Below are 16,915 nucleotides of genomic sequence, written 5' to 3'. Positions count from 1 at the left end.
AGTTGGTTGACATGATCCCTGCCCTCAAGGAGCTTACAATCTCATGGGTGAGACAGATGATTAACTATGTTACAGATAGGGAAAGAGGTAGAGTATAAGAATGTTGCGTCTTGTGTTTCTGTTGTACTTTCCCAAGTGCTTAATTTAGTGTATTGCTCTAAGAAAGTGCTCAGTAAATTTCATCATTACAATTAGATGGAGGGTAAAAGGTTTATCTCCATCCTGGATCTTGCTGATTATGTTTGGTAGGGGAATATCTTTAGGATCAGGCAAAGCATATTGATGCATTTCGTTATGTAATTCTTGCTGGGGAGCATCAGTGCTTTGGAAACATTTTCTGATGTGCTTAGAAAACATTTCTCCTCTTTCATAAAATGTTTTTCTTTTAAGCTTACCTTTACCGATGGATCGTCAGTGGATCTTACAACACAGTGATGTCTATTGAACAGCCATTTCCTGCAAGCACTGTTCTAAGTGCTTGGGAAAGAACAACAGAAGTACAAGACTGTGAATTCCACGAGGGACAGGGGCTGTGTCTGACCTAATTAACTTGTACCTATCCCAGAGCTTAGAACAGTGTTTGGCACAGAGTAAGCACATAACAAATGCCATTAAAAAAAAAAAAAAACATGTTCCCTTCCCACAAGAAGCTTCCACTCTAACTAGGCACACAGACATACCCGTATTCACAAACATAGTTGATTTTTGACTGTCTTGTTGATACTGCATGTATACACAAACATAGGGGTAGGGCACAGGACTCTTAAAGGCTAGATTTTGTCAAAACTATGTACAGCCAATTCAGAGAACACGATAGCCAGCAAGCCTAAGGCTCTTCCAAACCCATAAAGGGGTAGATGCCCACAATCCTTTTCCCTTCTTAACTTTTCTTTCTTCTCACCTCCCATATTGTCTTCCCAGAACTCGATTAGTTTCTCTGCTGCTCAGTTTCTGTGAGGTGCTTTTGTGGAGGCAAGGTAGAGAGACACGCCTGAGGAAGTGGCTTTATGTTATTTTTCTTTTGGTGAAAGTTCAGAAAGAAGGTGCTCCCCTGCCCCCTGATCAAATGGGAAAACTGTCAACCAAGAAACCAGTCAACCAAAGAAAATTCAGGGCAGTTGTATGTGAGTTGCCCTGTGCCATTGGCTTTCTACCTTTCCCCCACTTCCCTCAGATGACCCTTAGGGCCCAAGGGCAGATAAAGCAAGAAGCCTTGAAACTACTCCATTTGGCCTAGTACCTGTGATGTCCCTTATAATGATGACATTTATTAAGTGCTTACTATGTGCAAAGTACTGTTCTAAGCACTGGGGAGGCTACAGGGTGATCAGGTTATCCCACGGTGGGGCTCACAGTCAATCCCCATTTTAAAGATGAGGCAACTGAGGCACAGAGAAGTGAAGTGACTTGCCCAAAGTCACACAGCTGACAAGTGGTGGAGCAGGGATTTGAACCCATGACCACTGACTCATTCATTCATTCACTCAACCGTATTTATTGAGCGCTTACTGTGTGCAGAGCACTGTACTAAGCACTTGAGAAGTACAAGTTGTCAACATATAGAGACGGTCCCTACCCAACAGCGGGCTCACAGTCTAGAAGTGGGAGACAGACAACAGAACAAAACATATTAACAAAATAAAATAAATAGAATAAATATGTACAAATAAAATAAATAGAGTAGTAAATACGTACAAACATATATACATATATACAGGTGCTGTGGGGAGGGGAAGGAGGTAAGGCGGTGGGATGGGGAGGGCGAGAAGTGGGAGAGGAAGGAGAGGGCTCAGACTCCCAATCCCGGGCTCTTTCTACTGAGCCATGCTTCTTCTCTTCTCTCTGCTTCCTTCTCCGCTTCTCTGTCTTGCTTCTGTCTTTGAAAATCTCACCTTCCCTGTCATCCTGATGTTAATCAATTTCCAAACAGGAGAAGTGAACAGGAGAGTTCTGTGTGACCTTTTTTGACCTCTGCCGAGCCGAGGGATGGTATGCTTCATAAGCCGGTCCCAGACAGAAAGGATTGTAGATTCATTCTCCCGTGCACCTGAGTCGGTAGCCAATGACTCAGTGGAGCCTGGCGTGGCTGTTTAATATTTTTCTCACATCGCAAACATCCTCAGCTTTCAACAGAGAGTATTATGCTGGGACAGCCGGTCAGAACTCCTGCTCCTTGGGAGCTGCTGTCTGACATGAGGCTTGAGGGCTTGGGGGAGAAGGGCAGAAGAGACCTGCAGTCAATCACCTTGACCCCTCCTATCTCACTTTGCTACTCTCCTGCTACAATCAGTACACAGTCTTTGCTCTTCTAATGCTAACATTCTCACTGTATCTTGATCTCGTCTATCTCGCCACTGACCTTTCTCCTACATCCTGCCTCTGGCCTGAAACGCCCTCCCTCCCTCCTCATATCTGACAGACCACCACTCTCCCCCGCTTCAAAGCCTTATAATAATAATACTGATGGCATTTATTAAGCACTTACTATGTGCAAAGCACTGTTCTAAGCGCTAGGGAGGTTAGAAGGTGATCGGGTTGCCCCACGGGGAGCTCACAGTTTTAATCCCCATTTTTCAGATGAGCTAACTGAGGCCCAGAGAAGTGAAGTGACTTGCCCAAAGTCACACAACAGACAAGTGGTGGAGCTGGGATTTGAACCCATGACCTCTGGCTCCAAAGCCCTTGCTCTTTCCACTGAGCCACGCTGCTTCTCTATTGAAGGCAATCTACTCTGAGACTTTCCCTGACTAAACCCTCCTTTTCTCTTCTCCCACTCCCTTCTGTGAATGCCCTGACTTGCTCCCTGTATTCATCACCTCCCTCAGCCCCACAGCACTATGTTCCTAACTGTAATTTATTTCTTTTAATGTCTGTCTCCCCCTCTAGACTATCAGCTCATTGTGGGCAGGGAATGTGTCCGCCTATTGTTGTACTGTAGTAATAATAATAATAATAACAATAATGATGGTATTTGTTAAGCGCTTACTATGTGCAAAGCACTCTTCTAAGCACTGGGGGATACAAGTTGATGAGGTTGTCCCATATGGGGCTCACAGTTTAATCCCCATTTTACAGATGAGGGAACTGAGGCACAGAGAAGTTAAGTGACTTGCCCAAGGTCACACAGCTGACAAGTGGTGGAGCCGGGATTCAAACCCATGGTCCCTGACTCCCAAGCCTGGGCTCTATCCATTGATCCACACTGCTTGAGAGTAGCCAAGCTAATCTCTTAAGTGCTTAGTACAGTGCTCTGCACACAGTAAGAACTCAGTAAATACTATTGACTGACTGCCTGACTGACCTCGGGTAGTGAGTGGAAATAATAATAATAATAATAATGGTATTTATTCAGTATTTACTATGCACTCAGTATTGGTGTAATAATTACAGTAATGACAGTTGTGATATTTGTTAAGTGCTATGTGCTAAGCACTTGGAGAGGTACAATTTGATAATAATAATATTAATGATGGCATCTATTAAGTGCTTACTATGTGCAAAGCACTGTTCTAAGCATTGGAGAGGTTACAAGGTGATCAGGTTGTCCCACGGGGGCCATTTTACAGTTGAAGTAACTGAGGCCCAGAGAAGTGAAGTGGTTTGCCCAAAGTCACACGGCTGACAGTTGGTGGAGCCGGGATTTGAACCCATGACCTCTGACTCCAAAGCCCGGGCTCTTTCCACTGATCCACGCTGCTTCTCATCAGATCAAACTCAGTTCCTGTCCCACATGGGGCTTACAGTCTAAGTGGGAGAGAGAACAGGTATTAAACTGGCATTTTACAGATGTAGAAAGGGGCCAGAGAAGTTAAGTGACTTGCCTAAGGTTGCACAGCAGGCAGGTGGTGGAGCTGGTCCTGCTTTTCAGCCCTGTGCCCTTGCCACTAGACTATGGTGCTACTTCATCAATCGTATTTATTGAGCATTTACTATGTGCAGAGCACTGTACTAAGCGCTTGGGAAGTACAAATTGGCAACATATAGAGACAGTCCCTACCCAACAGTGGGCTTCCTCACTGCTGTTCTTGTACCCTAGGGATAAGGGTCGATAACAATAATAATGATAATAATAATAATGGCATTTATTAAGCACTTACTACATGCAAAGCGCTGTTCTAAGTGCTGGGGAGGTTACAAGGTGATCAGGTTGTCCCACGGAGGGCTCACAGTCTTCATCCCCATTTTCCAGATGAGGGAACTGAGGCCCAGAGAAGTGAAGTGACTTGCCCAAAGTCACACAGCTGACCATTGGCGGAGCTGGGATTTGAACCCATGACCTGTGACTCTAAAGCCCAGGCTCTTTTCCACTGAGCCACACTGCTCAGGAGGAGGAGGAGGTGCTAAGGGGCCCCAGTTAATGCAGGCAGGCTTGTGAAAGAGGTAATGGGTTGGCAGGATGCTCTGAGTCTCTGACTTAAATCAGTTTACACAGATAATCAATCAGTCCTGTTTACTGAGCACTTACAATGTGCAGAGCACTCTACTAAGTACTTGAAAGAGTACAATACAGCAGAATTAGCATACACATTCCCAGCTAATAATGACCTTACATTCCAACTTGTACTTGCCAAGAGCTTAGTACAGTGCTCTGCACACAGTAAGCGCTCAATAAATACGATGGAATGAATGAATGAATGAACGGCTAGATATGTAATTTAGAATAGGTAATTTAATGATATGTATTTAAGTGCTGTGGTGTTGGTGATTAGACAAATATCAAATGTCCAAGGCTCACAGATTGAAGTGCATAGACTACATAGGAGGGGATCAAGCTGAGGAAAATTGGGGAAGGCCTCTTGGAGAAGATGTGACCTTTAAAAAAAGCTTTGAAGGGAGAGAAAGAGCTGATCTGGTGTATATGGAGCAGGAGAGAGTTCCAGGCTAGGGGGAGGATGTGGGAAAGGGGTTGGCGATGAGCTAAATGGGATCAAGGCACAGCACTGTTGGGAACATACCATCTGAATTGGCTTAGGATAATAATAATACTAATAGTTATTTATAAAGTCCTTACTATGGGTCAACCTTTGTTCAAAACACTGAGGTAGATACAAGCTTGTCAGGCTGGATTCAGTCACTGCTCACACGGGGCTCACAGTCTTAATTCCCATTTTACAGATGAGGCGACCGAGGCCCAGAAAAGTGAAGTAACTTGCCCAAGGTCACGCAGCAGACAAGTGGTAGAGACGGGATTAGATCCCAGGTCCTTCCAACTCCCAGGCCAGGGTTCTATCCGCTCGGCCACGCTGCTTCAGATGGCTCAGTGGAAAGAGCCCGGGCTTTGGAGTCAGAGGTCATGGGTTCAAATCCCGGCTCTGCCAATTGTCAGCTGTGTGACTTTAGGCAAGTCACTGGACTTCTCTGGGCCTTAGTTACCTCATCTGTAAAATGGGGATTAAAACTGTGAGTCCCCGTGGGACAACCTGATCACCTTGTAATTTCCCCAGCGCTTAGAACAGTGCTTTGCACATAGTAAGTGCTTAACAAATACCATCATTATTATTATTATTACTTTCCAGCCGCCGTCACGGGCATCTGCTGCCGGCTGCTCCCTGATAATTGTCCTGTGTTTGGCTCTGTCGTATAGGCCGCCCTGCAGGTGGGAGGCCATGGAGAGAGGCTGCACCAGTGCCGGGAGGTGACCCTCCTCACGTACAAACCCATCCCTATGCAAGTGGATGGGGAGCCCTGCAGGCTGGCCCCTGCTCTCATCCGCATCTCCCTGAGGAACCAGGCTAACATGGTGCAGAAGAGCAAGAGGAGAACGTCCGTGCCTTTGCTGAATGAGTGAGTCCGGACCCTTTCCCCATCCTGGAAGCAGGGAGACCTTAGAGGGAGGAGAGTTTATTGGTAATAATAATAATTATGGTATTTGTTAAGCGCTTACTATGTGCCAGGCACTGTGCTAAGTGCTGGGGTAGAGACAAGATAATCAGGCTGGATGCAGTCTCTGCCCCGCTTAGGGCTTACAGTCTTCATCCCCATTTTACAGATGGAGAAACTGAGGGACAGAGAAATTCAGTGACTTGCCCAAGATCACACAGCAGACCAGTGGCAGAGTCAAGATTAGAACCTACGTCCTCTGACTCCGAGGCCAGAGCTCTTTTCATTAGGAGAGTATCCCTGAACTGGTGGGAGGAGAAAGAGGAGGAAACCCCAGAAATACCTTGTTTTTTACCCATATCCTCCACGTAACTGGACACTGCCTCTTCCCTGGGCTCTCTGTGTATGCTCTGATCCAGTAATAATAACAATAATAATAACCCCGAAACTGAGGTACAGAGAATCAATCAATTAGTGGTATTTACTTACTACTTATTATGATCAGGGCATGGTACTAAGTGCTTGGGAGAGTAACAGAGAAGTTAAGTGGATTACCCAAGGTCACACAGCAGACAAGTTCCAGGGTTGGAATTAGAACCAGGTCCTCTGATTCCCAGGCCCATTTTCTTTCCAGTAGACCATGTCACTACTCAGGCTGTAAACTCAGATTGTAAATTGCCTCACCTTCTTCAGATTGCAAGATCCTGGCTAGATTATAAACTCCTTGAAGGCATGGATTGTCTGTTTCTGCTATTGTACTTCCAAGTGCTTAGTACAGTGCCCTGCACACAGAAAGTGCTCAATAAATACATTGATGGACGATGGATGGCCCGCATATGGCTCTTAGATTTGACAACCTCCACAGAATGGCAAGTCTCAATAATAATGATAATAATAATAATGGTACTTGTTAAGGGCTCACTGTGTACCAAGCACTCTTCTAAGCACTGGGGTAGATACAAGTTAGGAAGGGTTGGGTTTGGGGGCCATTTCCAGATTTATAATGGGAAATTACAGAACAAGAAAAAATGCAGCTGGGAACATGTAAACTCTGATATAAAAAGGCCAGTCAATTTATTGAGTGCTTACTGTATGCAGAGCACTGTACTGGCACTTGGGAGAGTTACACTGCAATTGTGTTAGTAGTCAATCAATCAATCAATCAATCAATCGTATTTATTGAGTGCTTACTGTGTGCACTGTACTAGGCGCTTGGGAAGTACAAGTTGGCAACATCTAGAGACGGTCCCTACCCAAGTCATGATCCCTGCCCTGAATGAACTGACAGTTCAGCGGATTTAGGTTGGACAGTCAACAAGATTGTTTGATACCAGTTTAGTTTTTCCAAAGCAGAATTCCTTCCTTGAACTGGTTTATGGACAGCTGGGGAAGAATGAGATGTAGCCAGTCCTCAAAGCTGGAGAGCTATTTCCACGCCTAGTTGATTGGAGTATCAGGAGCAGAGAATAAAAAAAACAGAACATTTTTCAGACCGAGGTGAATGAACCTTGTTTCGAAAATAATCCCTAGCCTACAAGCCCAGAGTCTGAAAATATCAGGCCAGGCCTATAAGAAACCAGGCAGTGGTCTTAAAAGAAATGGCCCACACTCCATCTCTCCCTTCCGTTGCCTGTTTCATTGGATATTTGTGAAGAAACAGAGGGTAGGAGCTGGATTCAGATGCTCCTGATGTTCTGTTCTCTGGTGAAGGAGGTGGGGATGCCACCTGGGTGGGTGGCAGGGGTGGCATTTGTGAAAGGGCCAGGGTCAGTGCAAACTTTGAGCATCGGATAGAATTTCTGCAGGCTAATGATTTTTGGAGATACTTTGCAAGGTTGCATTGTCGAGAACTTTTGACAACTAGTGCCTCTGATTAAAATGCTCTGTGTAAAGAAGCCCGCAGATATAGTTCAAATGGCATTAAATTGGTCTACAGAAATGCCTGAGAAGGTGAAACCTGCCTTGAGTTTTAGCTGAGTTCAGCCTCTCTTCTGTAATCTCCAAAGAAACTGACGTCCTCCCTTTTGGATGGATGATTATCTTTTTTTCCATACATCCAGGCCAAGCGTGATGAAGCATGGAGGGTTCCTGGGCGTTATGGGGACACAAGTGATGAGCAAAAGTCAGTCAATCAATTGTACTTATTGAGTGTTTACTGTGTGTAGAACACTGTACTAAGTGCTTTAGAGAGTACAACAATATAGCAGAGTTGGTAGACATGTTCCCTGCCCACAGTGAGCTTACAGTCTGGGGTGGGGGAGACAGACGTTAATATAAATAAAAATCAATTACAGATAAATTGTCAATTGACCAATCAAGGGTATTAACTGAGCACCCATTTTTTATGGTGTTAGTTAAGAGCGGATTATGTGCCAGGCATTGTACTAAGCGCTGGGGTAGATGCAAGTTAGGTTGGACATAGTCCCTGTCTCACATAGCACTCACAGTCTTAATCCCCATTTTACAGATAAGGTAACTGAGGCACAGAGAAGTTAAGTGGCTCCCCCCAAGTCACACAGCTGACAAATGGCAGAGCCAGGATTAGAACCCAGCTACCATTCATTCATTCATTCATTCATTCATTCATTCAATCATAGTTATTGAGCGCTTACTGTGTGCAGAGCACTGTACTAAGCACTTGGGAAGTACAAGCTGACAACATATAGAGACGGTCCTTACCCAACAACGGGATCACAGTCTAGAAGGGGGAGACAGACAAAAAAAAACATGTGGACAGGTGTCAAGTCATCAGATATAAAGCTAGATTCACATCATTACCAAAATAAATAGACTAGTAAATATGTGCAAGTTAGATAAATAGAGTAATAAATCTGTACAAACATGCATACAGGTGCTGTGGGGAGGGGAAGGAGGTAGGGCGGGAGGGTGGGGAGGAGGAGAGGAGTACTGTACTAAGTACTTAAGAGAGCTCAGTAGCATTAGAAGACACAATCTCTGTCCTCAAAGAAGAAATTGAAAGATCCTTGAGGTTCTCCTCTATTATACTGTATTGTATTATACACCCAATAATTTACTCCATACACCCAATAATTGATCACATAGTAAGTGCTCAATAGAAACCAGTGATTGGTGATTAAACTTAGTGGGTACAAGCAGAGGGGCTTTTTGAGTGTGGAAATCAAAGGTGGTTGACGGGTGGGAAGCAAGGCATGTTGGCAAGCCCTGCTTGGAAACTCTGGACCTTGTCCGGCACTCAGAGTGAGAGATTCGGGGAGTTCAGCGCAAAAAGTTGTGTCAGCAAAAATAATGGCTTCGCTCCCACTGCTGGATACCTGTGGGGACAACGGCCCCCATGATGTTGGCTGGTTCCCATGGTTATGAGATTACTTCTCTCTGTGGCCTCATGGAGAAGCAGCTTGACCTACTGGATAGATCATTGGCCTGGCAGTTAAAGGACTCGGGTCTAGTCCCGGCTCTGCCACTTGTCTTCAGTGTGAACTTGGGCAAATCATGTCACTTCTCTGGGCTTCGGTTACCTCGTCTGTAAAATGGGGATTAAGACTGGGGGGCTCCATGTGGCTTAGGGACTGTGTCCAATCTGATTGTCTTGCACCAACCCCGGGGTTTAGCACAATACCTGGCTCATAGTACGCACTTAACAAATATCATAAAAAAAAAAAACAGAGGCCAAAGTCATCCATCCCCATCTCTGTGGAAGGCAGAGAAGGCCCTCCAGGGGTGGGGGCTTTTGGTCCGGGAGCTAGAATTGGTTGAAAGGGGTTCTTGAGGAGGTCTGAGGCCTATCAGTTAGTCAGATGTACTTACAAATGCCTACTGTGTGAACTCTACTCAGAACCTAAGCTTCACTTAAGCATCCTGGAGGGTAATGTTTCCCCCCCAATGAAGGCACCTGGGGTAAGTCTTAGGGTTTACTGCAGGATTCCCAGATTCCCCTCTTCTCAAAGTTGTTGGTCAACAGGGGATTCCTCCCAGGAGGGGTATGTATTGTCCCTGGCTGGACCCCGGAGCTGGCCGCTCTCCCTCCCTCTTCAGGGCCACCGTGGATCCAGAGTTGGGCATGCTTGAGTTCCCCCTCCCCCGACCCACAAGGCCGACGTTGACCTCCCTCTCCCATGCTCCCAAACCTCCTCCCGCCTCACCGCTGTGACCTCCCAGCATGTGTCCCCATTCCCCCACCCCCTCATTCCCCGTCGTCACCCACCCCCAGACCATCATCACCCCGGAAGTCAGCCCCCTCTATTGTCCATTTGCCTGGCTTCTCTCACCTTCCTCTTGGATGCTTTCCCATGGCTTGATTTGTTCTCCTCTCCCTTTTCACTCAGCGTTTGGTGAGACATTCTCTCAGTTTCCGTTTAAATGTTACGTGTCTCTCTCTCTCGCTTGTTCCTTGTCTGTCCATGCCTTGTGTGCTGACTCTGTCTTCGCCGTTCATCCCCCTGCCGCCTCTAGCATCCATAAGGTGCAAACTGTTGACCTGCGAAGAGTCTCCGCTCCCCCTGATTCCTTCACTACGTAAGTATGAGGCGGTTTTGTTTCATTTTCCTCTGTTTCCCCCTGCCCCTACATCTATCTCCATGCCCTCCATCCTGCTATGTTCCTCCCCAGTGGCAACTCCGGGCATCTCCAGAGAGGAGGGGAAGCTGGGCTGGAAGTTGTTTTCACCCTGCCCCGTTTGAGATGAGTCCTGCCCCAACTTGTCGTCCTGGCTCTGTAAAGAATTAGCGAATCTACTGTTTGTGTTCCCTTGTGGCTTTGGGAAGACATAGAATCTAGTCTTTGGGTTCCCCCCCTTTCCCACTCGGTTGGTGGCTTTCCTTCTCTTTTGTAGGGATTGGCTTCTTATCTCTGACCTTGGTACCTCTGGATGTATGGTCCCTTTAGACAGCTCATTTTCTGGGGTGCAGGCTAATGTCAGTAGCCCGCTGTAGGTAGGGATTGTCTCTATTTGTTGCTGAATTGTACTTCCCAAGCGCTTAGTACAGTGCTCTGCGCACCGTAAGTGCTCAATAAATATGATTGAATGAATGAATGTCAGTGGTATCCGTTGGACTTGAAGATGTCAAGGTACAATGAAGCTTTAAGGGCTAGATTGATTTCTGTAACATCATTCCATCTCTTGGGAAGCACCTCTAGGGGCCTTAGCTGAAACCGGGATTTCATTGTGGGCCACAGGGGTGGAGTCAGTCAGTCAATCATATTTATTGAGCGCTTACTCTGTGTAGAGCACTGTACTAAGCACTTGGGAGGGTACACTATAACAATAAACAGACACATTCCCTGCCCATAAGGAGCTTACAGTCTAGATGGAGAGGGAAAGGGCCCCCTTTCCCTTTGTGACATGCTGGCCAAATGGGATCTTTCCAACCTGAAACTCATCCCACCCAAAAGGCATCCCACACCTGGGAAGTTTGAACCAGGGGCCATACAAGCTGTCGGTGAGGGAAATTCCATCATTGTCCTTGTGGGAAAGAGGGTGTCTGTATCGGGAGCTTTGAACTCTGGAGTCTCAGCAGAGAGACCCACTGAGTCTAATCTGCAATGACGTGGATTGTGCTCTAATCGAGTTTGGAGTGGTCTTTCCCTGGGATGGCTTCCGGTACCGTGGGCCCAACCTGGTCCAAATCCAAGCCATCCCAGGTTTTAGAGCGACCTGGTAGTGCAATCGGCTAGGATACATTCATTCATTCATTCAATCGTATTTATTGAGAGCTTACTGTGTGCAGAGCACTGTACTAAGAGCTTGGGAAGTACAAGTTGGCAACAAATAGAGATGGTCCCTACCCAACAGCGGGCTCACAGTCTAGAAGGGGGAGTCAGACTACAAAACAAAACATATTAACAAAATAAAATAAATAGAATAAATATGTACAAATAAAATAAATAAATTAATAGAGTAATAAATACATACAAACATATATACATATATACAGGTGCTGTGGGGAGGGGGAGGAGGGGGAGAGGAAGGAGGATACATGACGGCCGGAGGAAGGAGAGGAGGCTGGTATGGGATGTTTGTGTCCGCATGCTGCTTATCTTTTGGAAATATGTCATATTGATTGATTGATTGGTATGTGTTAAATGTTTACTATATACCAGATACTGTACTTAGTGCAGGGGTAGATGCAAAATAATCAGGTCAGACACAGTCCCTGTCCCACATAGGGCTCACAATCATCATCCCTATTTTACAGATGAGGTAAATGAAGCCCAAAGAATTGAAGAGACTTGCCCAAAGTCACACACAGAAGACAGGGAGTGGAGCTGGGATTAGAACCCTTGTCCTCTGATGTACAGGTCCAGGCTCTTTCCACTAGGCTTCTCAGTAAGACTTTCCAGATGAAACTCCTAATCCTCTCCTTGCTATTCCCCAGCCTCTCAGCCGCCGTGCCTTTTCAGAAGCCTGAGGATGAGAAATGTCTTGAATGATTTTAGCAGTGAGAGAATGTCCCTGAGCTCTGAGTGTTCAGAATCCCCAAATGGCAGAATATTTTTCAAGGAAGAACCTTCTGTTTGTCCTTGGGGCTGGGAACTCCACACTTCCCTTCAAAGGGGTGGAAACAAGAGGGCAGCTCCCAGGATTTTGCTTGTTATACAGTGCTCTTAGATAGGCACCCAACTTTGTGTGCCCTTCCTCTTCCTCACGTTCTTCCCCCTCGCTTCAATCTTCCCCCAAAATAAAATGCCCCAACTCCTTGTATAAGATATTGCTGAATTATTCACGTATGCACAGGCACAGAAGCAATCTTGGGAGTCAACTCTCGCTGACCTTCCTTCAATCAAAAGGTTACCATGCAAATCGAATGGTTATTCACTTCAACCGCTTGCTCCGGGTTGGGGATGGAGGGTTAGAAGGCAGTTGGAGAGGGGCTGAGTGAAAACTATCAAACGTGGGTAACATTCAGGGTTGTTTTAGGCTCAGTTTTCAAGATCGTGTCTTTCCATTCGAAAAGCCTAGGTACGATGATTCTGTAGGTATGACTGAGAGTCTCAGGACTGCTGCTCGGAACCCCAGGGCCTTGAATGAAGATGGGGAAGCTGAAGTTAGAGTTAGAATGTCACAATAATAATAATAATAATAATGGTATTTATTAAGTACCTACTATGTGCCAAGCACTGTTCTAAGCACTGGAGGAGATACAAGGTAATCAGGTTGTCCCTCATGGGGCTCACAGTCTTCATCCCCAATTTACAGATGAGGTAACCGAGGCCCAGAAAAGTGAAGTGACTTGCCCAAAGTCACACAGCTGACAAGTGGCAGAGCCGGGATTTGAGCCCATGACCTCTGGCTCCAAAGCCCGGGCTCTTTCCACTGAGCCATGCTGCTGCTTCACAAGAAAACCTAAAGCCAAAGAAGGGATCTGCTTTAAGAAAAAATGTGAATCAAGGGGTTTTGTGAACTGAGAAATGTAGCTATCTCCACCATAATAATGATAATAGTGATATTTGCTAAATGCCTACGATGTGCCAAGCACTGCAATAAGTCCTGGGGTAGATACAATACAATCATTCATTGATTCATTTAATCATATTTATTGAGTGTGTTAAGCACCTTACTAAGCTCTTGGGGCAGTATCATATAAAAATGCAATCAAATCAGACACTGTCCCTGCCCCTATACAAGGGGCGATCAGATTTTCCCACATTCAGAAAAGGAAATTGAGGCACAGATAGGTTGTGACTTTTTTGTGGTATTTGTTAAGGACTTACTGTGTGTCAAACACTCTTTTAAGAACTGGGGTAGATACAAGTTCATCAGGTAGGATTCAGTCCCCGTTCCACATGGAGCTCACAGTCTAAGTAGGAGACAGGACAGGTATTGAATCCCCATTTTGCCGATGAGGAAACTGAGGTACAGAGAAGTTAAGTGATTTGGCCAAGGTCCCTCAGCAGGTACTTGATGGAGTCAGAATTAGAACCCAGGTCCTCTGACTCCAAGGTCTGGGCTCTTCCCAGTAGGCTGTGCTGCTTCCCAAGGACTTACTTGCCCAAGCTCATACAGCAGGCAGGTAGTAGAGCTGGGGTTTGTTGGTTCAATCATATTTATTGAGCGCTTACTGTGTGCAGAGCACTGTACTAAGCGCTTGGGAAGTACAAGTTGGCAACGTATAGAGACGGTCCCTACCCAACAGTGGGCTCACAGTCTAGAAGGGGAATCCTGAGGAGATAATAAATTGTTGTGTTTGTTAAATGCTTACTTTATGCCAAGCACTGTACTAAATGCCTGGCCCTGCCACTTGTCTGCTGTGTGATTTTGGGCAAGTCACTTCCCTTCTCTGTGCCTCAGTTACCTCATCTTCAAAATGGGGATTGAGATTGTGAGACCCATGTAGGGCAGGGACTGTGTCCAACCCAATTTGCCTGTGCACACTCCAGCGCTTAGTACAGTGCCTGGTACATAGTAAGCCCATTAAAGCCACCATATTTATTATTATTAGACAAGATAATTAGGTCCCACGAGGGGAACTGGTATTGAATCCCCATTTTGCAGATGAAGGATCTGAGTTAGAGCCCAGGTCTCAGAACTCAGAGAAGCAGCGGGGACTAGTGGAAAGAGTGCAGGACTGGGAGTCTGAAACAGTTCCACCCCTCGTGAGACCTTGGACAAGTCACTTGACTTCTCCATACTCTAGTTTCCTCACCTCTAAAATGGGGATTTAAATATCCGTTCCCCTCCCCTTTAGGCGGTGAGCCCTGTGGGACAGGGACTGTGTCCGACCCGATCGTATCCTATCTACCCAGCGCTTGGCATACAGTAATTGCTCAACAAATACCACAATTACTATTATTATTATGATTATTGTTATCAGGTCTCCTGATTCCCAGGCCCATACTTGCTCTACGAAGCCACGCTCCTTTTCCTCTACCGTCTGGTCTTCGCCGACCGAATGGTAAGACGATGGCGAACGTACTGCCTTTTACCAATGTGCCTTTTCCGGGCAGGTCATTAGAGTAAAGGTGAATTGTAGAAAGCCAGCCAGGGGAACCATATTCTCTTCCACTAGCACATGAACAATACTGACAGTAAAACTGATGTTTCTTTATGCAGCAGGCTTTCACTGACCTTAAAAAATCCTTTTTTTTTTTGCCAACATTGCTGCTTCGAACTGTTTTACAAATGTATGAGGCTTATTGCATAATTTTCAAAATTTAAAAACTGTTTTAAAGTGCCTGATTTGAAGAGAATTCAAGATCTGAAACACTTTACAGTTATTCTTAAATGATTGATGTATTTGGTACAAGTTCAAGTACCTTATATAATAATAATAATGGTATTTGTTAAGTGCTTACTATGTGCCAAGCACTGTACTAAATGCTGGGGTGGCTACAAGGAAATGGGGTGGACACAGTCCCTGACCCATGTGGAGCTTACAGTCTCAATCCCCATGTTACAGTTGAGGTAACTGAGGCACAGAGAAGCAAAGTGAAGGCTCGGGTAGAAAGTTTAATCTGCTTTCCCAGAAAACCACCTGAAGATTTGTTTTTCTAGGAGTAAACCATCATTAAGAACACATCAAATTCCTATTTTTCCTTCCTTAATTTACCCTCTCCAGTTTTTTTCTTGAAGGTAGGAATTTCTCCCCCTTCAAGACTGTAAGCCCGTTGTTGGGTAGGGACCGTCTCTACATGTTGCCGACTTGTACTTCCCAAGCGCTTAGCACAGTGCTCTGCACACAGTAAGCGCTCAGTAAATACGATTGAATGAATGAATGAAATGCCGGTGTCTGCCAGGAGGAGATTTAATTGATCGATCAATAAATCGCATTTATTTATTGCGTGCTTACTATGGGCAGAGCACTGTACTTGGAGGTTCAGTTTGAGGAAGGAAGGAGGTAAGAGAGCCCTGGATCTCTTTGCCCCCAGCTTTGCCCCTTCTCCATATACAGGCAGTATTGGGTTCCTGAAAAAAACAGTGACTTCTCCCGGCCCCCAGAGCAAAAAGGGAGGGGTCGGAGGGCTGGAGAAAGGAAGAGATCATGGGGAAATTAGTGCCACTTTGAGAGAGGTTGCTGGAACTGTTTGCTGGACTGGGAGACAAGAGCCGTTCTGTAAGGGAAAAAGCACATAAAAGAATCAAGGCACTAGCTAAATGTGTGTCTGATTTGAGCGTGTTTGATCACGAGCAGCGGGTTATGGGTTCTTTGTCAGGAGGGCGGCCTGCCCAAGTCCTTTAGTTGGAGCGGTGTCTCAATTTAATTATACAGATACAATCGGGCCTGTCATAACACTGTGTAACACTCAGGCCGACAGACAAGAGAGTGTGCTTTCAAGGGTGTGAAAGAGAAGATTTTGGGGAGAAAGGTACAATTAAGCCACAGAACTGGCTGTCAGACAGTAGATCTCAGAACTGGAACTTCAGAAGCAAAACCCATCGTAAACAGTTTGCAGAAACAGGAGTCACGTCGGAGACCCTCCCACTTTCTCCCCCATCCAACAGCCAGGGCCAGCCGTGATCAGAGCTTTTAATATTTGCGTTCCCAGGCACCGCTGACCGCAGCTAGGGTGAAGAGAGGGTTCCCAGCTTGTCCAGAGAGCACTAGAGATGCTTTCCTCCGAAGCATCGGCTCTTGACGACTGGTGGAGATGGGGAAACCGGATTGGAGAGACGCTCGTTACTTTGTGTGGCGATTCTCACGTCGTAAATGAATGAGAACCATGTCCCTAAACCCCAGCAGCTTTTTAATGCCTCAATTCTGAGCCCTTCCACCCTGGTTTTAATATCGGGGATGATTCTTTTCTTCCTCTACCAAGCCATTTACTTTCCTCTGTGGTACCAAGCTGGGATCATTTCATTCGTCTTGTGGGTTTATTTCTTTTTCAGGAGTCAGGTGCTTCATGAACCTGCCCTCGTGAGCCAGGCCCTGCCGAGTGTATTTTGGGTTCTCTAAAGTTTATTGTGATTTTTCTTCAGCTAGATCATTTAACGGCATTATTCACTGCTGTGTTGTGATTTTTAGGTTGGAGTTAAAGGATCAGTCAAAGGAATTTCTCCTGGTGCTGGGAATTGCTCAATAATGGGAATGGGGTCTGAGGTGTAGATTGTTGAGAGGTTTCCTCTAGCAGTTTCAGCTAGGTGTTTTGGCTGAAATGCTTATGGCTGATCCAGGGGGACGGC

The 16,915-nt window shown here is 45.8% G+C and overlaps 1 protein-coding gene across 4 annotated transcripts in view; it reads left to right on the top strand.

Annotated features, from left to right (window-relative positions):
* DGKI (diacylglycerol kinase iota) overlaps positions 1 to 16,915 on the top strand; it is a 240,066-nt gene that overhangs the window by 144,286 nt on the left and 78,865 nt on the right. For 2 of the 4 annotated variants that reach the window (XM_038752351.1, XM_038752349.1), the window contains exons 20-21: positions 5,585 to 5,784; positions 14,610 to 14,690. In XM_038752351.1, coding sequence (XP_038608279.1) covers positions 5,585 to 5,784; positions 14,610 to 14,690 — 281 coding nt within the window. The remainder of the gene's footprint in view (positions 1 to 5,584; positions 5,785 to 14,609; positions 14,691 to 16,915) is intronic. The other 2 variants (XM_038752352.1, XM_038752350.1) reach the window with 1 other exon arrangement.

The sequence above is a fragment of the Tachyglossus aculeatus genome, chromosome 10 (genome assembly GCF_015852505.1).
Source record: "Tachyglossus aculeatus isolate mTacAcu1 chromosome 10, mTacAcu1.pri, whole genome shotgun sequence".
NCBI classification, from domain to species: Eukaryota; Metazoa; Chordata; class Mammalia; order Monotremata; family Tachyglossidae; genus Tachyglossus; species Tachyglossus aculeatus.
This window is presented reverse-complemented; position numbering and strand designations above follow the sequence as displayed.